Source organism: Lissotriton helveticus, chromosome 6, assembly GCF_964261635.1.
Source record: "Lissotriton helveticus chromosome 6, aLisHel1.1, whole genome shotgun sequence".
NCBI classification, from domain to species: domain Eukaryota; kingdom Metazoa; phylum Chordata; class Amphibia; order Caudata; family Salamandridae; genus Lissotriton; species Lissotriton helveticus.
In genome coordinates this window covers 2,046,958,428-2,046,982,201 of record NC_136067.1, presented here as the reverse complement: position 1 = coordinate 2,046,982,201, position 23,774 = coordinate 2,046,958,428, and the positions used below count along the sequence as shown (strand labels likewise).

The window sequence follows — 23,774 nt, the reverse complement described above, 5'->3', positions numbered from 1 at the left end:
CAGAGCCCGACGAGATCCGGACTTCCAGACCGCTCCGACCTCAGCCTACATCTGCAGCACAGCTGAGATCCGTGGGTGCGACGAGACACGAGGACCGGCCATCTTGAAGAAACTGCACTTCGCTTCCAGCACGACTTCAGAGGCATCCTCGAGAAAGTGCTTTGGTGATTGAGAAGCCCCAGCCCCGAGCAGCTCCTGCACCAAAGACCAGCCCCCCAGCATCCAAGAGATCTGCGTGGGGCCCATTTGCTCGATTGCTGCTCGACGCGTTGTCTGGTCACTTGCCGGCTGGCTAGTGGCCTCCTAGACGACGATCCTTGAAATCTACACTGCTGGTCTGGTTGCTCCAACCTGGCCATTGCTCCCTTCCAAAAGAGGAGCACCCCGGACCCTCCTGGTCCGCACCAGACGCCGTTTCCCTTCACCGCGTGGGTTGCCTTTGCCAAGGCCTGTTGACTCCAAATCCGGATCCGACACCGCCGACAGCGAGAGCCTGCGTGGGACAGTTCGTGCCTCCATCCTGGTCGTCGAAGACACCTCCTGGTCCACGTGGCTGCAGAGACAAGCGTCCACTCTTCACCTGATCGAGACGACAGCATCTGGTTCCTTCCTGGTTCCACACCGGTCACTGGCTAGTGACTTTGAACACTGTCCCCTCTGCTTTCAGGTCCTCTTCTTCCTCGATCCACCCTTGGATCGCACCGGACATCTTCCTCCTGGTCGCCTGCATCTTTTCTTCAAGGCTCCATTGACTTCAACGCAGACACCCGACACACTTTCACACCTATGCACCCGCAGCCCGTGGGTGAGGTAACAAGAGCATTTCGGTGCTCATAGGTAGATTGGCTCTCCTAGTGTCCAGGTATCCAGTCGTTTTAGTCGTAACTAGTAGGAACTGTCTTTTACTTACCTTTTTCGTAAACTGTACTGTCCATTGACTTTGTTCCGCATCTCGCGTGTGAGTTCACACACTGCACACGCGTCCCGTGGGCCTCCTATTACTTACCTGAGGTTAGGTTAGTGTAGTCCCGGCGAACCTACAGCCTCTGGACAGCTCCATTCTTTCGATCGTATTTTTCCTAAGAGATTGTCATGTGCTTAGCCCTCTGAACTCAAAGAGTTCAGAGGTGTTTGTTATTAATAAATATACTGTTTATTTTCATAACAACCTGTGTGGTGTCCTTACATCTGGTATTCAAGGGGTTATATGTGGTAAAACAGCTGGCTTCACATGCCAAAAGAGTTTAGCCTAAGACTGCTCTGTCCATGCTACCATTAGGATAGCTGGTCTATAAGGTTGACTTACAACCAAACACCATAAGGGTTGTTTGGACTGATACAAGGTGATCACTAGAACTGGTGAGCATCATATATCAGGTCAACTTCTCACAGGCTTGGACTAGCTGAGACGTAGGCAATGTGTTTCAAGAGGAAGAATTAGAATTGATGAGGATAACAATCGTAATAACTTAGCCATTTAATGTCCTATCACTATCTGAAGAAAGGTTCATAGTTTATTAATATAGTGGTTTTAGAGAAGTGATGGAGTCTTGAGAGTTCAGACATTACACTGTATTGTATGCCGGAATATGCAGTTGCATGCTTCATTTGTTTACTGTGAATGGAGAAGCGCCACCAACACTCCACTTCCTTGCAAATCATGCAGAGCAGTCAGATAGCAAATCACATTTTAATGTCCACCCTAAGTTTTATTAGTAGGGAATCACAATGTGGTGACCCTTATGATTTGCTAGATCGATACTAATCATATAAGCAAACCACAACACATCACCCTTTATATCCTGGAGCGCAATAGGATGTCTAGTATCAACAAGCAATGCACTGAGCAGATGTGTGAATAGCGCATACAACCTCCTGCTGAATGACTCAAGGCTTTGTACGTGCCGCAACGACTTACAGTCTCGTACTCCTCCACAGTAGCGAACCTCTCCTTCTGGATGCGGGTCATGTACAGGACATCAGTGTCAAGAAGAGCCTCTTCGATACTCTCAAACTCTTCCTGTAAAAGAGGACAGCTGGAATGTTCATGTGACTGGTCTTTCTTCTTTGTACAAAGAACTGCAGCAATACCCTTTTGATCCACCACCCTCTAAAGCTGCCAAGACAAGTATATCAGCATGCTGCTATGGGTCACAAAAGGTCTACATTTATACATCAAACCTTGTGTGCTGTTTGAAGAACAAAATACGCTGTTCAATGTACATGAGATAGTATTTGCCATACAAACTCTTAAGGCTATTAATAACATATGAGCATAAAAATAGGCCAATTATGGTTTAAACTTGAAACTTTAGAATAGCATAGACAACAGTCACAGGTTATGAAGCACATTATTACGCAAAAAGCAAGTCTTTTTGTAACACTGTACAAACAGGACGGTGGACCATGTATTTAGAGGCGAACTCTGTGGTTGAGAAAGGGGATGGCCCTTCACAGTCTCACAGAGCTTTGGAAATGGTGCAGCAGAGATGTTTTTAGAAGACAACAGAGGAGGAGAATATGGGAGTCAACAACTTAAATACTTTGACTCCAAGTCAATCTGCTTTACTAAGGAACAGAGGTTAGGGATGTTCATTACAACAGATAATATGTGGCGATACAAGAAATAAACATTAAAACAAGAGCACTTTCTTCATAGAAAGACAAGCCGGGAATGGAGGAGGAAATTAAAGGTTGACTTAAAAGAATTTAAGTTACAAATCCCAAAAGCTGTTTAAGTCTACTAAGCCCAACATGGACCTTGCTACTATTGTCTAGAGAAAGGAATATTCTACTACCAGTATGCATCTGTTCTTGGCATGTAGGGCTGCTGATATTCACATCTTATGCATAGATCGCCGCCTAGTGTTGGGTCCGGATGATTGCACATTGTTGTCCTGGAAGAGTCTTCGAAGTATCACGAGATAGGTGGCTCCTCCCCTGGACTACAGTGCGCATGGGCATCCTCTCCATCCTCAGATTTATTTTCGCCATTGTGGCAGGGATGGAGTATGATACAGTAAGTGATGCCCATGCTAGAGATTAATTCTGAATGCTACAGCTGCGACAGGCACCGGGGAGGAGGGAGGGCGATGTGAATATCAGCAGCCCTACATGCCAAGAACAGATGCATACTGGTAAGTAGCATATTCCGTTCGAGGCATGTGGGCTGCTGAATTCACATCTTATGTATAGAATGTATAGCAGTCTCTTCTTAGCGGCGGTTGCCCGTGCCAGCTGCAGCAGTATGAAAAAGAGTTTTGAGTACAGCCTGTCCTACAGCTGCTTGCTGTTTGGAGTGTACATCTATGCAGTAGTGTTTGGTAAATGTGTGTATGGTAGTCCATGTGGCTGCCTTACATATGTCTTCTAGAGGAATGTTTCCTAGGAAAGCCATGGATGCCCCTAACTTGCGTGTGGAATGCGCTCTTGGGGGAACTGTTAATGTGCGTTTAGCTTTTTGATAACAGATTTGTATGCACTTAACAAACCATCTGGCTATACCGGATTTGGAAATGGGGTTGCCTTTGTGCTGTGGTGAAAAGGCAACAAACAGTTGTTTAGTTTTTCTGAAAAGTTTTGTTCTGTCTATATAGTACAGGAGAGCTCTTTTAACGTCAAGGGTATGTAGAGCTCGTTATGCCACGGAATCTGGATTAGGGAAGAATACTGGCAGTTCTATAGCTTGATTGATGTGAAACTGGGACACCACCTTTGGCATAAATTTAGGGTTAGTTCGCAGCACTACCCTATTTGCGTGAATTTGTATGAATGGCTCCTGAATAGTTAGGGCTTGCAGCTCACTAACTCTTCTGAGTGATGTAATTGCAACTAGGAAAGCTACTTTCCACGTTAGGAATTGTATCTCACAGGAGTGTAGAGGTTCAAAAGGTGGACCCATTAGTCTGGTAAGAACCACGTTGAGGTTCCAGACAGGTAAAGGTGGGTGTCTTGGAGGAATGATTCGTTTGAGTCCATCCAGGAAAGCTTTGATAGCAGGTACCCTGAAGAGTGAAAGGTGCTGCCTGTTTTGAAGATAATCTGCCACCGCAGCTAGATGTATACGAATGGAGCTGTAAGCCAAATTGCATCTGTGTAAATGTAGGAGGTAACATATGATGTTCTGAGTAGATGCATCTAGCGGATTAATGTCATTATTTTTACAATAGATGACAAATCGTTTCCACTTCGCCGCATAGCATGCCCTGGTTGTAGGCCTCCTTGCCTCTCTGATCATATTCATACAGTCGGGAGGCAAGTTGAGGTAACCAAACTCTATGACTTCAGGAGCCAGATCGCAAGGTTCAACTGTTGCGGGTCTGGGTGCTGAATGTCGCCATGGCTCTGCGTTAAAAGGCTGGGTGTTAATTGCAGCCTTTGATGAGGAACCACTGAAAGTTCTAGGAAAGTGGTGTACCATGGTTGCCGCGCCCAAGTTGGAGCAACTAGGATTAGTGTCATTGAGTGTTGTCGCAGTTTGCGTGCCACTAGTGGTATGAGCGGGGCGGGGGGAAAAGCGTACGCAAACCTGCCTGACCAGTTCATCCATATCGCATTGCCCTGAGATTGCGGATGTGGAAACCTGGCGGCGAAGCTTTGGCATTTTGCGTTTTCCCTTGTGGCGAACAGGTCTATTTCTGGGTGACCCCACCGCTGGAAGTACGGCTGCAGCACGGAGGGATGTATCTCCCACTCGTGCATCTGGTGGCTGTGTCTGCTGAGCAGGTCCGCCATTTGGTAGTCCTTGCCTGGGAGGTGTTCCGCCATGAGGAAGATGTTCCTCTGAATGGCCCACTTCCACATGCTTTACGCTAGATGGGACAACTGTGGAGAGAGTGTCCCTCCCTGCTTCTGTATGTAGTACATGGCAGTCATGTTGTCCGTCCAGATTAACACGACTTTGTTGCACAAGTGTACCTTGAAAGCTTTCATCGCCATAAAGATTGCCATCAGTTCCAGCAATTTGATGTGTATCCGCTTCTGCTGTGTTGTACATAGTCCCTGCACTGTGAAATGGAGGACATGCGCTCCCCATCCTAGGAGAGATGCGTCCGTCGTCAGCACTATTTGTGGTACAGGCAATGGAACGGTCGTCCCTTGCAAAGGTTTTGTGGTTTCCACCAATGCAGAGAGCTGTATGCACGACCGGTCACCAATACTAGGTCTTTCAATTGTTCCCGAGCCTGGTTCCACTGCCGTGCTAAGCCCTCCTGGAGCGGACGCATGTGTAGTCTCGCGTGAGGGACTATGAAAATGCAGGAGGCCATCATGCCTATCAACTGCATAAACACCCTTGCTGTGAGCGAGTGTTGGGGTCTGAATTTCTGAATGAGTAACTGAATGCTGTTGATTCTGGCTGAGTTTGGCTACGCCTTTGCTGCCAGAGTGTCTATAGTGGCTCCCAGGTACTGCTGTACGTGGGCGGGCTGAAGATGAGACTTTGGGTAGTTTAATGAGAATCCGAGGCTGTGTAGGAGGTGAATAGTGCGGGACACGTGACTGGCACATTGCTGGGCTGACTTTGCTTGGATGAGCCAGCCGTCCAGATCGGGGTAGACGTGAACATGGTTTCTCCGCAGGTGTGCAGCCACTGTTGCTAGGCACTTGGTAAACACCCTGGGGGCTGTAGTCACCCCGAAAGGCAGTACCTTGAACTGGTAGTGCTGGTTTTGGATGGTAAACCTGAGATACTTCCTGTGTGCTGGATGTATTGGTATGTGGAAATATGCATCCTTTAAGTCTAGGGCAGCGAGGAAGTCTCCCTGACGGAGTAATGGTAGAACTTGCTGTAAAGTGAGCATGTGAAAATGTTCTGACAAGATGCATTGGTTTAGGGGCCTGAGGTCTAGTATTGGCCTGAGAGACCCGTCCTTTTTGGGGATTAAGAAGTACAGAGAGTACACCCCTGTACCCTGTATAGGGACGAGTTATATGGCCCCTTTTTGCAGCATGCTGATAACTTCTTGCTGCAATAAGTCTATGTGCTCTGCGGACATAGGACGGTGTTTTGGGGGTATGTTGGGTGGAGTGGATGTTAGCTCCAGACAATAACCATACTGAATGAGTTGTCTCACCCACCTGTCTGGGTAATGCTTTCCCAGACTGGCAGGAACTGTTGTATCTGCCCCCGACCGGTGTTATATGGTCCGGGGGCAGCGACAAGGCGTCACTGCTTAGTATTGGCGGAGGATCTGGTGTTGTTATTCCCTCGTCCTCTGCCTTTACTGCTGTTGCCACGGTATCCACCTCTGCTTGTTTTAGTATAGGTGGTTTGCGTGTTCCCTTTGTTGTATTGAGTCTGCTGGGATGCCTGTCCTCTTGAAGCTCCTCTGTTATTGGAGCGACGAAAGGAACCACCTCTGAATTGCTGAGACTGCAAGGCCCCCATAGATTTGGCTGTCTGTGTCTTTTTTTATTTTTTCTAGGATGGAGTCCACATCAGGACCAAATAAAAAATCAGGGTTTACAGGCCGATTCAATAAAGTTGTTTGAATCTCCGGTTTGAACCCTGAGATACGCAACCAAGCATGCCTTCTGAGCATGACACTAGTGTTGATGGCTCTGGCTGCAGTGTCAGCTACGTCCAGCGCACATTTAATGGAAGCGTTGGATATGAGTTTCCCTTCCTGTATCAGTGTTTCTGCTCCTTCTTTGTAGGCATCAGGCAAATGTTGTAGCAGTTGCTCCAATGTGTCATAATGTGCCCTATCATATCTGGCTAATAGGGCCTGTGTGTTTGAAATTCTCCAGATGTTCGCTGCTTGTGCAGCCACCCTCTTCCCAGAAGCTTCTAACACTTTAGACTCTTTGTCTGGAGGAGGAGTATCACCAGTAGTTTGGGAGTTGGCACGTTTACGAGCATTGGAGACTACCAAAGAGTCCAACGGCAACTGTCCCTTAATGTATGTAGGGTCCACAGGCGCCGGTCTGTATTTCCTTTCAATTCGGGGGTTAACAACCCTTGCTCTGGTGGTCTCCTTAAAAATGTCTCCTGCGTGTTTGAGGACACCCTTTAACAATGTTTTAACTGATTTCTCTGAAGTGGAGAAAGTGTCAAACAAGAAATCCTCCTCAATTGGGTCAGCATGCATGTCCACATCATGATTATGTGCTGCCCTCTCTATTAGTGTGCTAAATGCCGCTGTATCCTCTGTGGGCGAAGTTTTTACAGGATAAGAAGGAGTATCAGGGATAGGTTGTGACTCCCACTGGTCAGCAGTGTCTGTTCAGGTTTGAGCCTGGTCATATTGATCATTGTCCGCAGGGTAACTATATTGTTCTTCATAGTCATACCCCAGCTCCTCAGTAGAGCGTGTGGGTGAGTATGCATAAGTGTCTTGGTACTACACACTCTCAAAAAGGACAGGCGATGTGGAAGAGTCCCTTTTCTTTTTTAGTGGAATTTTATAGGATTCCAGTGGATTATCCGACCTGATTTTCCTTTGATAAATAGTAAGTGTACCAGTGTCGGCGTCGATATGGAGCTTTGACTGTTCATTATAGGAGGGCTCCTGATACACAACGCTTGCTTCTTGAGGATGACTCCTCTTTCCAAGTGTCACAGTTTTGGAATGTTCGATCCCTTTGTTCGGATCCATTACCTTAGGCCGTGCTGTTGGGGGCAGTCCGAATTTTAAGGGCGGCTTCGGGCCTGACGTCGATATGAGACAGACGGACTTTGCCTTGTCATCGTGCTTTTTACTTTGCGTCGACTTTGGTGCTTGCGTCGGAGGTGCGCTCTTTTTTATCAATTCGACTTGCTCCTTTGAGGCGCCTTTGGTTTTCGGCTCGAGGGCTTTGACGAGCTGTTGTTTTTCGACTCGGTGCCTCGGGTCGAGGGCCTTTTGAGAGTCGAGTCCTTTGTTTGGGTCGCTGTCCGTCGACGCCGACCTTATTGGTTCGACATACGTGGCTTTAGCGATGGACTTCAGCGCACCAATCTTCGGATCGACACCCTTTGCTGTTGACCCTTTAGGGTTGTCGACACTTGTTTTCGACGTCGATTCCGATGTGTTTGCATTCTTCGATCCGATGGCTGACTTTAGCAGTTTCGGTTTCGTTTTTTCCTCTATAGCTTTCGGTTTCGCTTTCAGTTGGGCGATCGATGGCTCGTGTGAGATTCTTAGCCAGGCCGAGACGCGGGGCTATAGAATGCTTATTATGATCTTGGCTAAGGCCTTTCGGCGATGCCTCGACTGGAGCCTTGGAAAGTCTAAGAGTGTCTTGTTTAGGCCCAGTACCCACTGTTGGGCCTGGTTCATCACTCGAGTCGTCATCGACGGCTCCGATGGGGGACACGTCGTCCCTTACCTCTTCAACGTTTTCATTTTCAACAACATGCTCTTCGTCGTCTTCATAGTAGTTGGGAGTCGCGCTCCGAACCTGGATCCGATGTCTGTTCTGGATCCTCAGTCTCGACGACCTCATCGTCATATTCGCCGAAGATATTCTTTTGAGTTACAAAGGGGGCATTGTTTGAACGGTCTCCGTTCCATCGACGATCTGGCCTTTGGTGTCGAAAAGGCCACGCGGCGCTCTTCGACGTCCTGCTTCGAAAGAAACTGGAACAAGAACTCGGCACCGATCGAAAGAACAATACCGACGACCCCGAAGGCCTTTTGGCCTTGTAGAAAAGTTTCCGAACTGGAGTAAAGAAAAGTACATCCGAACCCAATGGCGGAAAAAAACAATCTGAGGATGGAGAGGATGCCCATGCGCACTGTAGTCCAGGGGAGGAGCCACCTATCTCGTGATACTTCGAAGACTCTTCCAGGACAACAATGTGCAATCATCCGGACCCAACACTAGGCGGCGATCTATGCATAAGATGTGAATTCAGCAGCCCACATGCCTCGAACGCTAGTGAACCTGTTTCTGTGCATTAGTATTCTGACAATATAAACAACAACATTACTACTACTTCTCAAGGGTACTTTGCACTGTCTCACCTGTTTAATTCCCCTAGATGCTACGAAATGTATGATCTCTGATGGCATGCGCAGGTTCTTGGGGGTGACATAGCGCAGATTCACACGGTACTGCGTCAGCAGATATGCCAGGGAGTGCACTGTACGGCCATGCTTCAGGTCCCCGACCATAGTGATCTTTATGAAATACAGAATAAAAAAAAGATGCTTAAATACAACACACAACTGAACAGAAGTGTGCTTTTTACACTGAGTTCCATGAGAATACAAAAGAACTCGCAAAGGAAATTTTGGACTACCTGTCCACAGCCCCTGGAAATGAGTGAGGACATTGGGTCCTTTTGCGGGACATAACATACGTAAGGATTTTCAAAATATCTGATTCTTTCGTTTTAAAACAACCCAAGAGGTCCACCTGTGGCACCTGGGCATCCTTAATCTACTTAGACTGCCTGAGTGCCAGGTGTGCTTTGCGGCTTCAACATCATCCCCTGTAGCAACAGAACAAAATGTTCATGCTGAGCAGTCTACCTCACTTTTGCAAATGTTTCTCAGGACAATAACTGATAGAAAGCATTCCCCGTACAGAGATTAAATAGTTATTCTGTAAAATTATTCCAAACTGCTCAATGAGAAAAGTAAATTATTGCAAAGGATATACAAATCTATCAAATTCTTAAAATTTTCCTAAACTACTGAATCAATACTGATAATTTCGGGATTTGCAAAAATTAACGAATGAATGAACAAAGTCTTATATCGTGCAACTTAGAAATGAATCAGCATAAGTGCACTGTCCCACCTTGGCTCAACACTAGCACATATGCTCAGAAAGTGTCCTATATTTGGATGAGCAGAAGCCCAAGTTACCGCCTTGTACCTCTGGCAGAGTGAGCCGCAAGTCGGCTCAGTAAATGATCTGAACTACCTTGAAGAAAATCCACCCAAATGGTCAGCCTGAGTGGACAGCTTCCAATGTGTTCTGCAAGGAGGCAGCCCAACTGAATCTCTCCTGCCTGAAAAATGTTGTAGCTCAGTGCTTTTATGGGAACCAAGGTATCCAAATAAAGTCAATGAACTGAACTGTAGCTCAGTGTCCTCACAGGGTCAAACATGCATACATGCCTTGCTTCTCCACAGAATATTTAGCGGAATAAAGTAAGTAGCAGGTTGAAGCGATCTATCAATGCAAGCCTATCATTTTACTTTAAATAGGAACTGAAGTTCAACTCAATTCAATTCAAGATTCTTTATTCGATGATTAAAAATCACCATAAAAGCACATACATATATACATGATTAAGAAATAAAAAATATAAAATATCATTAAACCATTATCAGAATCCTAGTTGTAATAATTATTTACATTTGACAAAAGAGAAGAAGGAATTTGACACTTTTAAGAGAAGATTAATAACAGTTTTTAGGAATCATTCCTCTCCTCTAGTTACCCTTAATCGGACCGCCACTTTAATAAAATTCATTATACAGCACAATGTTAAAGGATCCGATGCTTTCTGTAAATAGATTAAGGCCTCTCTAGCATGTTTCAGTTTGGCTTGTTTTAGGATTTTCACTAAAAATCTGCGCCTGGGCATTGAGTAAAAAGGGCACAGGAGTACAAAGTGAAGGGAATCCTGCGGAGACATGTTGTCGCAGCCGCAGGTTCCCTTCTGCTCGGTTGTGGTTAAAAACCCTGCTGGTGATGCCAATAAATACGGAAGTAGATTTAATCTAAAACGGCACATCAGAAATCTGTCCTGAACATTATGCATAAGGTACAAGTATGGCTCCATTCCCTCTGTGCTCTTAACCAGGTTATGAGCCCTCACGGTCTTTTTGGGCCCTTCAGCCTCCGCTCTCTGTTGTGCTTTTTGATCTAAAAAAGCTTTTTTTACAAACGCTTTGTGCTGTGGTACAATTGCTGCCGGGTCAGTGAAGAGGTTCCTGTAGCCGATTGACTCTAGGGTACTCTTTACATAGTTGAGCCATGGGATTCTCATACATTTGTCTCTTTCTAAGCAGTCCTTTAGAATTTCCCTGCTCAGAGACGCCTCGGGGTTGACCCAAATTTTTAACCAGGCCACTATTGGTCTAAGTTTTACCAGATCTTCTAGGTAAGGCCTCCCCAGTTCCCTATGTACTATGAAGCCAGCGGTGCTTGGGGGTACTCTCAGAATGGTTCTTATGTATTTGTTTTCTTCCCGTTGTATTTTCACAGTATTAACAAAGCCCCATACCTCTGCCCCATAGATCACTTTGGAGCAGCATATGGAGCTATACAGATTCATCACCTGTTCAGGGCTCCATCTTCCTACCCTCCTACCGTAACTTGCAATAGCACCATTCGTAGCAATCATTTTACAACAGCGCTCCTCAACCAGGGAGTTAAATTGTAAAGACCCGTCGAACAAGTTACTTACCTTCGGTAACGATATATCTGTAAGAAACAGTAGTTAGTATTAGATTCCTTACCTTAGAATATCCCCAGGCGTCAGTCTGGATCCGGAAACTTTTGCGTAGCAGTACCCCTGCGCGTCGGTAGGCGTCGTCTGCAGGCGTCCCCTGCGGCTCGGCGTCGTCGGCGTCGTGATGACGTCGCTGGAGTATATAGACGCCGCCTCCGCGCGCTGACGTCAGTTCTTTGCACACAGCTTTTCCGCGCCAGAACACGCAGAGCCATGTGAGAACCAACACTGGTGCCATGTGAAACTAGGGCCCTGAAAGGGATGTCCTTAACCCTAGGCATCAGTTCGCAGAACGGGGAGGATGGGTGGGGCGGTAAGGAATCTAATACTAACTACTGTTTCTTACAGATATATCGTTACCGAAGGTAAGTAACTTGTTCATCTGAAAGAAACAGGTTAGTATTAGATTCCTTACCTTAGAATAGATACCCCAGCAATACCAACCCCGGTGGTGGGTCTGCGAACCAATACAATCCTACACCAGAAAATCCTGGAGGACCGAACGGCCAAAGAAGCCGTCCCTCCGGACTTGACTGTCCAGGCAGTAATGCCTCGCAAAGGTGTGCAGCGAGGCCCACGTAGCCGCCTGGCAAATGTCCTGCAGAGGGACTCCCCGGCCCAGGGCAGTAGTAGCCGCGTGGCCCGAGTGGAATGGGCCCTCAGCCCAACAGGAGGCTCCTTCCGAGCCAAAGAGTAGCACGCTTTGATGCACAGGACGACCCACCGAGAGATGGTTCGTTTCTGTACCGCCCTTCCCTTCTTCTCACCCACGTAGCCAACAAACAGTTGGTCATCCACCCGGAACTGGCGTGTGCGATCCATATAAAATGAAAGCGCACGTTTTGGGTCCAGACGATGGAGCCGCTCTTCATCTTTTGAAGGATGCGGAGGCGGGAAGAAGGAGGGTAAGGTGATGGACTGCCCGATGTGAAAAGCAGAAACTACTTTGGGCAGGAAAGAAGGTCTAGTTCTAAGAACCACCTTGTCAGGATGAACGGACAAGAAAGGAGGTTTCACAGAAAGAGCCTGGAGCTCACTCACTCTCCTGGCAGAGGTGATGGCAACCAGGAAGGCCGTCTTTAAAGTGAGAAGACGGAGAGGACAGGAATGAAGCGGCTCAAAGGGAGCGCACATCAAGAAGGTCAGAACCAGGTTCAAGTCCCACTGAGGCATCACGAACGGAACAGGTGGATACATGTGCGTGATGCCCTTCAAGAATCTCAGTACAATAGGGGACTTGAACAAAGATGGCTGATCAGGTAGCCGTAAGAAGGCGGAAAGGGCAGAAAGGTAGCCCTTGATAGTGCCCAGAGCAGAGCCCTGCTGGGCAAGAGAGAGGAGAAAGAGGAGAACCTCGGAGAGAGGGGCAGAAAGGGGATCCACAGCCTTTGCTGTGCACCATGCCACAAATCTGTTCCACCGGCAGGCGTATACCGACTTTGTGGAGGGACGCCTGGCTGCCAGAATCACATCACAGACTTCAGGAGGCAAGTCAAATGGCCTCAACTGTCGCCGCTCAATCTCCAAGCATGGAGGTGGAGACTGGACAGGTTCGGGTGGAGGACCGTCCCCTGCTGCTGCGACAGAAGGTCCTCCTGAAGGGGCAGGCGGATCGAGGGACCGACTGACATGCTGAGTAGCTCGGGATACCAGTACCTTCGAGCCCAGTCCGGAGCCACAAGGATAACTTGGGCCCGGTCGCGCCTGATCTTCTTCAGCACTCTGGGCAGAAGTGGTATAGGCGGAAAGGCGTACAACAGACCGCAGCTCCACTCGCGCCGAAAGGCGTCGCCGAGCGAGTGCCGTCTTGGAAACTCCAACGCGCAAAACTGATGACATTGCGCGTTCTCTTCTGTGGCGAATAGATCTAACCAAGGCTCTCCCCATTGCAGAAAGAGGCCTTTCGCCACGTCCGAGTTCAGACGCCATTCGTGATCCACCGAGCACCGACGGCTGAGTTCGTCCGCCCTGGCGTTCAGAGAACCTGCCAGGTGTTGAACCGTCAGAGTCACGCCCTGACGTTCCAGCCATTGCCAGAGGCGCAGAGCCTCCTGGCAAAGGGTCCACGACCCCACTCCGCCCTGCTTGTTGCAGTACCACATGGCGGTGGTGTTGTCCGTGAACACCTGCACCACACTCCCGTTGACAAAGGGGAGGAATGCCTTCAGTGCTAGGCGAATCGCCCGCAGCTCCAACATGTTGATATGGAGCCGGGACTCCGCCGGAGACCAGATGCCTCTGATCTCCGCCTCTCCCAAGTGGCCTCCCCAGCCCTGGAGGGACGCGTCCGTCACAACTACGTGCTCCGGTTGGGGAAGGGAGAGGGATCTGCCCCTGACCCAATCGCGGTCCGTAAGCCACCACTGCAACTGTCTCGCAGTGCCCTCCGAGATCAGGACGTGGTCGGATAGGTTGCCCTGATGCTGGGCCCACTGAAACTTCAGGTCCCACTGCAGAGCCCGCATCCGCCACCTGGCGTGATGCACCAGAAGGATGCAGGAGGCCATCAGTCCCAGAAGCCGCAGCGTCAACCTGACCGAGACCCGGGATAACGGCTGAAAGATGGGAATCAAAGCCTGAATATACCGGACCCGCCGTTCCGGAGGATAAACCCGAAACTGCACCGAGTCGAGAACCGCTCCGATGAAAAGGAGCTTTTGAGAGGGGCACAGGTGTGATTTCGGCACGTTGATGGAAAACCCCAGCTCGTGCAGGAGGTCTGCCGTCATCTGGAGGTGGTGGACGACTGTCTGGGGCGAGCCCGCCTTCAACAACCAGTCGTCGAGGTAGGGGAAGACTGAAACCCCTAACCGGCGCAGATGAGCTGCGACCACCGCCATCACCTTCGTGAACACCTGTGGGGCGCTGGTAAGGCCGAATGGGAGCACGATAAACTGAAAGTGCTCGTGGCCTACCGTGAACCGCAGGTAACGCCGGTGGCCCGGCAGGACGGGGATGTGAAAATACGCATCCTGCAAGTCCAACGCTACCATCCAGTCTAGTGGGTCTAGAGCAGCCAAGACCTGAGCCAAAGTCAACATCTTGAACGTCTCCTTCCGGAGGAAGCCGTTGACGTTCCGTAGATCCAAGATAGGACGCAGGCCCCCCTTGTCCTTCTTGGGTACCAGAAAGTAGTGGGAATAGCAACCACACCCTACTTCTGGCCAGGGAACGCGCTCGATGGCCCCCTTGGCCAAGAGGGCCGTAACTTCCTCCTGCAGAAGCGTCAAGTGGTCCCCCGACACACGGTGGTTCTGCGGTGGCATGGCTGGAGGAGTGGTCTCGAAGGGGAGGGAGTAGCCCCTTCGGACGAGCTGCAGCACCCACCTGTCCGATGTGATAGTGCGCCAGCGGGAGTGGTGATGGCGAACCCTGCCACCCACTGGCGTCACATGGGCCTGAAAGCTCGGACTAGGAGCATTTGGAGGCTGCTGCGGGGGGAGGTGCGGCCTGACCTCGCCGCTGTCCCCGACCGCCACCACGGCGGAATCCACGGCCGCCACCGCGTTGAGAAGTGTTCTGCGGTGCGTGGCTGGCAGCACGTGTGGGACCGCCCCTTCCGTGGCCACGAAAGGAGCGAAACGAACCCGTTTGCAGGCGCTGGGTCGAGAGACCCAAGGACTTGGCCGTGACCCTGGAGTCCTTGAAGCGCTCAAGCGCGTTGTCCGCTTTGTCGCCAAACAGGCGACTGCCATCGAACGGCATGTCCATCAAGGCATTTTGGACATCCGGCGAAAAATTGGCGGATCTCAGCCAGGCGTGGCGACGAATCGCCACCGTCGTGGACATCGCTCTGCCCAGCGAGTCGGTCGTATCAAGACCACACCTGATGGAATACCTCGCCGCGTCTCGGCCTTCAACCATAGCCTGGCCGAGCTTGTCCCGTACCTCCTGCGGGTTTTGCAGCAGACACTCCGCGACCGTATCCCACAGAGAGTGGGTGTAGCGGCCCAAGAGGCATGCGGTATTGCAAGACCGCAGTCCCGCACTCAGGGACGAGAAGACCTTCTTGCCATACTGGTCGTACCTCTTAGATTCCCGGTCGGGCGGGGCCGACGGGAATGCGGATTGGGATGTTGAGGCCTGGATCACCAGACTCTCAGGGGTGGGATGGGTGGACAGGAACTTAGGGTCGTCCGGACACGGACGGTGGCGCCTGGCAACGTTCCTATCAACAGGCGAACCTGAAGCGGGCCTGGACCACGTGCCCAACAGAACGTCCGTCAAGGCTTCATTAAACGGCAGCAGAGGCTCCTGTGGGCATGACTGCGGTTTGAAGACCTCGGTGAGGATGTTAGGCTTCACTTTTGCGACGGGGAGCTCAAGGTTCAAGGCCTTGGCAGCCCTCATCAGCACCACAGAGTAGGCAGCCCCAGCCTCCGACGCCACAGTGGGAGGCGAGACAAAACCAGGGTTAGGAGATTCGTCCAGACCACTGGCATCACCCAAGTCACCTGTCCAGTCCACGTCGTACTGACACTCGCGTGACAGAGGGTCCTCAGACCCCTCCCAACCCTCTCCATAATCTTCATCATCACCATACTCGGATTCAACGATGTAGACCGGCTTCTCGGGGTCAATGGGCCCCATCGGCGCCGGACTCGGCGTCGGGCGACGCCGGTCCGACTCCACGTCCGGAATTGGAGAGGGAATGGGGGTGGCGCCGCCCGGGTCCGGCGCCCCGACGCCAGCCGGAACCGGCGTCGGAGTCACGGTGCCGCGCGGAGGCGGCACCACGGGTTGCCCCGATGGAATCGGCGCCGGAGAGGCCGGGTGACCAGCCGGCGACGACCCTGAAGGGCCCAGCGGCGCCGGGGCCGGAGCCGACGGCGGCGCCGGAGCACCCGACGGCGCCGGGGCAGGAGCACCCGAACCGCTCGGGCCCCCGGACGGGACCACCGGGCCCGCAGGCGCCGTAGGCCCCGTCGGAGGAGACAGCGCCCTCATGGCCATGAGGAACTCCTCTATCTCCTCGCGCGACGCGCCTTGCCCAGGGACCGACAGGTATGGAGCAGGCAGCGTCGGCGACCCTCGCGGAGCCGCGGGGGTGGGGCCACCCGAACCCCCGGCCGCATCGCGCGAGCGTCGGGGGTGCGATGACGACGCCCCGACTTTTTGTGTCGCTTACCTGAGGAACCGGAGGAATGGTGACGACTTCCGGAGCGCTCGTGGCGGCTCCGCGACCGTTCTCTCGACCGCTCCCTCGACCTCCGGCCGGACCGGGACCGCTCTCGACGCGGGGCCGACATCCGGAACTCGAGCAGCTTGCGGGACCGCTCCCGCCTAGCCTTACTCGTCAAGGCCCGGCAGTCGACGCAGGACTCGACGTCGTGGTCCGCGCCCAGGCACCGGAGGCAGAGTCGATGGTGGTCGGTGACCGACATCAGGCGGTCGCACCCGTCACAATTTTTAAAACCGGGCATCCTACCGGCACCGAAAGAGTAGAGTTATCAAAAAACTTGGTCAAAAGACCGGAGTACTGCTCTTCGGATCTGCGCTAACTGGCGCGGAAAAAAAGAAGAACTGACGTCAGCGCGCGGAGGCGGCGTCTATATACTCCAGCGACGTCATCACGGCGCGGAGCCGCAGGGGACGCCTGCAGACGACTCCTACCGACGCGCAGGGGTACTGCTACGCAAAAGTTTCCGGATCCAGACTGACGCCTGGGGATATTCTAAGGTAAGGAATCTAATACTAACCTGTTTCTTTCAGATAAAGGTTACACCTAGATAGGAGAATGTTTTGACCTCTTCTATTTTATGGTTTCCTATCGTGTACGTGAATTTGGTGCATGGTTTATTGCCAGCCAGCAGCACATATGATTTGCCCAGATTGACAAAAAGGTCTAAGGAACCCATGAACTCAACAAATCCGTCAATCAAAGTCTGTAAGCTCCTAGGCGTACGTGCGAGCAGGACCGCGTCATCTGCATAAAGCAGTACGGGGATATGACGCAACCCCACCCTTGGACAATCTGTTTTTAAATTTAACAGGAACTGCTCCAGGTTATTTATATAGAGTGAGAATAAAAATGGGGCTAGAATACAGCCTTGCCGTACCCCGCTCTTACAGGGAAATGAGTCGGTCAACCCGCCCTCTCTATTAAATCTGACTTTTGCAGAGGTATCACTATGGAGTTCCCTTAAAATGTTAATTAGGTCAACCTCAATCCCCATAAGAGACATCATGACCCAGAGTTTCTCCCTATTTACATGATCGAATGCCGCTGCCAGGTCCATGAACCCCATATAGATGGCTTCGTTGCTGGCCATGGTGTATTTGGCAGTCAGCATATAGAGGTTCAGGCATTGGTCACTAGTGGACCTCTCCGTCCTGAATCCATACTGAGTGTCCGAAAAGATGTTATTTTCCTCGGTCCACTCGGACAATCTGTTGAGGATCGCCCTTCCCAGGAGTTTGGCAGACACATCAATCAAGGAAATAGGGCGATAACACCGGGGATCGTCCCTATTGCCCTTCTTAAAAATAGGGACGATTATAGCCTTTGACCAGGACGGCGGTAAACCACAAGTGATGGCGGTATTTATGACCCTAGTGATTATGGGGGCCCACAGTTCTACACAACTCAGAAACAAATCAGGGGGGATCCCGTCCGGGCCAGGGGCCTTATTTTTTGTCAAGCCCTCTATTCCAGCAGTGATCTCCTTAATGGAAAACACTACTGTAGTGCCTTCGTGTGAAGTCCCTACATACTCTTCTGTTGGACCTGGCTCGTGATTGTACAGCCCCTTATAGTGAGAGACCCACTGTTCTGGTAGGATATTTAATCCTATCTCCGGGGCATTATTTTCTTGGAAAGTTGGTTGATTGATAATTCTCCAAAACCCGGACATATCCCTGTTTCCCCCCCGCTTCTCTTAGGTCTGCCTACGCTTCTCCCTGTAGAGCTAATTTCCTCCTCTTGGTCTCCCTCTTATATTTGTTCCTACACACAGCAATTTGTAGGATATCCCTTGGTTTGTTTTTGAGGCTGCTTTTGAGCTCCCTCAGAGCCTTTGAGCAATCTCTATCAAACCAACGTGGATTACATTGGTTCCTTATGGGCGCGCTAGTTTTTAATAGACCATCTATAAGGTCAGCAATCTGGCCGAATGCTTCGAGCAACCGTGGACCTTGTACACCCATATCTAAACAGTCATCCATGGCGGGTTTTCCAGAGTCCATCAAGGATTTATAGAAGGTTTCCCCATCTATTTTGGAGCACCTTAATCTTCTTCCCTGGTCTGTTACCTTCTCTGTAATTGAGCCTTGGTATCTACTTCTTGAACCCACCGAATGCAGCAACCCCAATACAAGGGGATTGTGGTCACTAAAAGTGCTCCATTCTATCCCTACGCTAGTAACTCTATTTATAAGAAGTCTAGAAACTAAAATGTAGTCAATAAAAGAGGAGCATCCTCTACCCTTAAATGTTGGTGGTAGACTGCCATCCCTCTGCACACCCATCATGTTAATAGTGTGCACTAAATCATAGTTGAGAAGGAGTTTACTAAAAGCTAGACCATCCGGTGTGTGCGAAAAATGCGGCCCTTTCACTACGGGGCAATGAGACCACTCTGCGTCTATTGGAACCAATGCCGAGCATAAGTGACAGTTAAAGTCTCCCATGACCAGTAGGGCAGGTACCTGTCCTGCTTTCCTAGCCAAGATTTCCTGACCCAATCTGTCATCTAATTCTCCTATAAATGAGGTATGGCCTCCCCCTACCCCGTTGTTATAAATGTTGAAAACAGTTAGTCTTAGCCCCTTCCCTTTAAACCGTACTGCTTGTATAGCATGTGAATTCCAGTCCGTGATGGACCAGCTGCCCGGAAGGTTTAAGTCCACATATACAGATAGTCCTCCCATGGCTCTCCCCGATCTCGTTTTTTGTGCCGGGACGAAAAAGCATTTAAGTTCAACTCAACTGGGCAATCCTTTCCTTCAGAGAAAGTTTAAAGTCATCGTCCCACCAAAGCATGAAGCTCATTAACTGAATGTTATGGGGGATTTCAAAAACTACTTCATGTAGCTTGAATTATTCAGCGAGTTCAGCCGGTTTACCCATTAATAAATGAGTCAAAGAGGATCAGGTCCATCTTCCTTCGAATAGGATGATGGAAGAAATGCATCGATCAATCCCATTTAAAAACACGCATTTGCAATGCAATAGGACTCGCCTTACTTAAAGTTTCAGCAATTCGCGTTCGAAATGATAATGTTTGCTGGATTTTATTTTGTTAAAAAATATCCCAGCAGTAGCATAAGTAATAAAAGAAAATTCATGAAGCGAGAATAGAGTGCAGTACCCCAGGCTGTTACTAAGTGTCTTTGTGGAGTTATAAAGGGACCTCCGTTAGCTATATAAGGTACTGCACCCTTACTTATGGTACTGCTGGGATCTTTTTTTAACAAATAAAGCAATCTATCTCGCATTAGTTTGGGTTAGAGCTATTGACATTGTAAATGGCAATGTCTTTTACCTATGTGTTATGGAGTGTATGTATGTGGTGTGTGCTGGAATTATGTGGGTTGCATTGGATTAATTAGTTGTATAATTGTGGGGCGTGGAATTGTGTGGTGTGGATAGGATTGGTGTAGTGGAATTATGTGGCATGGTGTACTGTGGAATTATGTGTATAGTAATTATGCGGTATTTAGTGTACTGGAATCATGTGGAGTGGGATTGTGTTATGGAGTGTAATTATGTGAAATGGTATTTTGTGTTGTGTAGTGGCATTTAGGGGAGTTTAATTATGTAGTGCACAGTTGAATTTTGTGGCATGATGTGTAATTGTGTGGTGTGGACTGTAATATGTGGTGTGTTGTGTAATTGTGTTGTTGAGTTGTAGTGGAATGGTGTTTGGGAGTGGAATAATGTGGTTTGGTGTTGAATTATGTGGTGTGCATTGAAAATGTGTGGAGTTGAATTGTGTGGCGTGAAACTTTTGCCACGCGCTTATCGCTGCTACAACACTTTTCTAAGTGCGCTTATTGCTTTTAATTTCTTGCGCTGCTGGTCATCGCGCTCAGAGCTTCTAGAGCTCGTTTTTACTGCACTGTCTTTCTGGCGTCGGCTCCGTAGGCCGGGGAATTTTGGTAGGCTTACCTGCACTTAATAACTGCAATACACCCGTACTTGGCGGGATAGAGTGAGTTTACCGGGTCCGTCCGCCATCTTGGGTGGGGGTGAAGTCTGTCAGCTCTCCGAGCGCCATCTTGAGTAGGTCAAGGGACGCAGGAGGCGGACTTCCGCACTTGGTGTGCTTATTTAAGCCACCGTGGTGCATCAGCAGGTCAGAACTTTTACCACGCGCTTATCGCTGCTACAACACTTTTCTAAGTTCGCTTATTGCTTTTAATTTCTTGCGCTGCTGGTCATCGCGCTCAGAGCTTCTAGAGCTCGTTTTTACTGCACTGTCTTTCTGGCGTCGGCTCCGTAGGCCGGGGAATTTTGGTAGGCTTACCTGCACTTAACTGCAATACACCCGTACTTGGCGGGATAGAGTGAGTTTACCGGGTCCGTCCGCCATCTTGGGTGGGGGTGAAGTCTGTCAGCTCTCCGGGCGCCATCTTGAGTAGGTCAAGGGACGCAGGAGGCGGACTTCCGCTCGAACCAATACTATAAAGGTATGGGGGACCAAGCGCGCAGCGGGCGCGCCATAGGCGCGCCAGAGGTAAGCCCGTTTGCGCCGGTTCGCGCAACGGGCGCGCATAGGGCCGTCTCCTCTGGGCTCCCGCATTCTCCTCCCCTAGTTTACTCCCGGGCTGCTCTTCTGGAACTTAGACCGACTTTGGCGTGTCAGTCCCGGAGGACTACGGGTGCTCTTCCATCCCAATCTCGGTCTTGCGGCTTGCTTAATGTGCGGTCGCTCTGCAAGCATCATACAGAAATTGCTTTTCTGATTGACTCCGCGGGTCTGGACGTGTTGTTTCTAACCGAAACATGGACACGGGAGGACTGCCTAGTTGAGTTGGGACTTGCATGCCCCCCCGGCTTTAAAATCTTTCACACCCCTCGGCTGAAGAACCGAGGTGGTGGAATTGGTATCATCTATAGAGAAGAACTCGGACTTTTTCAGCTTAAAATAGGTGAGGTGCCGGGTTTCGAACTGATGGGGTTCTCTTTTAGAGCCCCAGAGAGAACGGTGCTCTCAGGTGTACTCTGCTATCGACCTCCGGGTTCGGTACCTTCCCTATCGGTTTTTCTCGACCTAATATATGATTTATCCAACACTCATTCTAAGTTGTTGGTCCTGGGGGACTTCAACTTATGGCAGGGGGGTCCACTGGACGGGGCGTATACAACCCTTTGTCAGGCTTGTGGTGACATTCAGCTGCAGCAATTGGTCTGCTCAGCGACTCATAAGGGAGGTCACATCCTTGACTTGATTTTTGCTGACGCCCAATTAGCTGTGGTCACCGATATTCTATGCCAATGCTGGACGGATCACGCACTGGTGGCTTTCTCCCTTCGCTTAGGTGACCATCCTTCGGAGTCAGCCGTGGTTGGAGTGACGAAACTGGGTAGACCCTGGTCGCGACTACTCAGCCTCTCTCCTCTGCCTTCTTTACTTCCAGATGATTACCGCCTGAGCAACTCAGTGGAGGAAAGCTACCTGACTCTGTGCCAGTCGATTACTGACTCGCTGGACAAGGTTGCTCCTCTTCGTAAGTCTCGTGGGAGAATGAATAGGGCATCTCCCTGGTATACGGAAGAGCTCCGACAGTTGAAGTTGAACTGCAAACGTGCTGAGAGGGCGTGGAGGAAGCAATATCTACCATCAGCAAAAGCCTCGTTCAGGCTCGCACTACAGGGCTACAAAGCTCAGATTAAGCACGCCAAGGCAGCTTTTCTGGAATCCACCTTGAACCAGGTGCCCAACAAATCGCAAACACTGTTTAAGATCGTTAGGGACATGTCCCACCCTCTATGTGTGGCTAATATGGTCCCCGCATCACAGGCCCTGTGCGATTCCTTGGCGGGTGCTTTTGAAGAGAAAACTGCTAAGATCTTAGAGGGCTTAAAACATCCTCTGCCCGACGCTCTCGGTCTGGGAGCTCCGGTGAGCCCGCTCAGTCGACCCCAGCCAGCTGGCTTCAGTCCTGGCCTGGGAGCTCCGAACAGGCTAGCCAGTCGACCTCAGCTGACTGAATTGCGTCTTCCAATTGCAGTTTCTGACCTGGGAGCTCCGGTTGACCTGCCCAGTCGACACTGGACCCGACCTGTCGTTTCAACTATCGGCCAATCTCTTTGCTCCCTTTTCCTATTAAGATCATGGAAAAATGGGTGACCCGTTCGCTCTCAGGCTTCCTCGAAAACATCGGCTGGTTCGATGAGGCACAGTTCGGCTTCCGCCCCGGGCACGGGACGGAATCCGCGCTTGTAACCGTGTTGGACAATCTCCGTTCACGGGTCGACAGTGGTAGGGCAGCCTTTTTAGTGCTGCTCGACATGTCGGCCGCGTTCGACACGGTTTGCCATCGGACCCTTGTCGGGAGACTCGAAGAGTGTGGGGTCACAGAGGCTGCAAGAGACTGGCTTATATCTTATCTTGGCAGTCGGCAACAGCTGGTTTCGCTTCCTCCTTTTTGCTCTGAGCCAAGGAAAGTACACAGGGCTCGGCTATCAGCCCAATACTTTTCAATCTGTACCTCCGCCCCCTGGTCCAGCTCATAAAATCCTTCGGTGTCTCGGCTTTTAATTACGCTGATGACACCCAGCTGGTCTTTTCCTTGGAGGGCAATAACGCGGTCTCGCTGGAGATATTCCATCGCTGCATGGCAGCCACAGCAGACTGGTTACGGGCCAACTCCTTACAATTTAATAGTGCCAAGACGGAGGTCCTTCATTGCTCTTTAGATCGGATCCCGCGGGCACCTCCAGGGAACTTTTGGCCGGCCTCCTTCCCCGAGCCAGTACTGGCTGCGGCATCCGCTCGCAACCTGGGGGTGATCTTCGGCCCAAATCTGCAGCTTGACCTGCACGTTAATAAAACCACGTCTACGTGCATGATGTTGTTACGCATGTTGCGTAAAGTTCTGCCCCTCCTCCCCGCCCAAGCCAGGCCGGAAGTAGTTCGCGGGACAGTACTAAGTCGCCTAGATTACTGTAATGCGCTGCTTCTGGAGGCCCCAAAACATCTGGTGGGGAAGCTACAACGTGTGCAGAACATGGCCGCTAAGCTGTCACTCTCACGTCCTAGGTCCAGCTCTTCGATCCTGGCTTTGAGAGAGCTCCACTGGCTCCCGGTACATCTGAGAGTAACGTACAAAGCCGCTTGCTTGGTGTTTGGAGCAGTACATCAGCTGGGCCCGTTACCTCTGCAGAATATGTTCACCTGGTACTCTGCCCCGCGACTTCTACGTTCTTCTTCGG

General features: G+C 50.4%; 1 protein-coding gene across 7 annotated transcripts in view; it reads right to left on the bottom strand.

The window, feature by feature from the left end:
• Positions 1-23,774, bottom strand: part of CAD (carbamoyl-phosphate synthetase 2, aspartate transcarbamylase, and dihydroorotase) — a 414,808-nt gene that overhangs the window by 48,505 nt on the left and 342,529 nt on the right. For all 7 annotated transcript variants that reach the window (XM_078650082.1, XM_078650077.1, XM_078650079.1 and 4 more), the window contains 2 exons: positions 8,949-9,104; positions 1,919-2,020 (listed from right to left, as the gene is read on the bottom strand). In XM_078650082.1, coding sequence (XP_078506208.1) covers positions 1,919-2,020; positions 8,949-9,104 — 258 coding nt within the window. The remainder of the gene's footprint in view (positions 1-1,918; positions 2,021-8,948; positions 9,105-23,774) is intronic.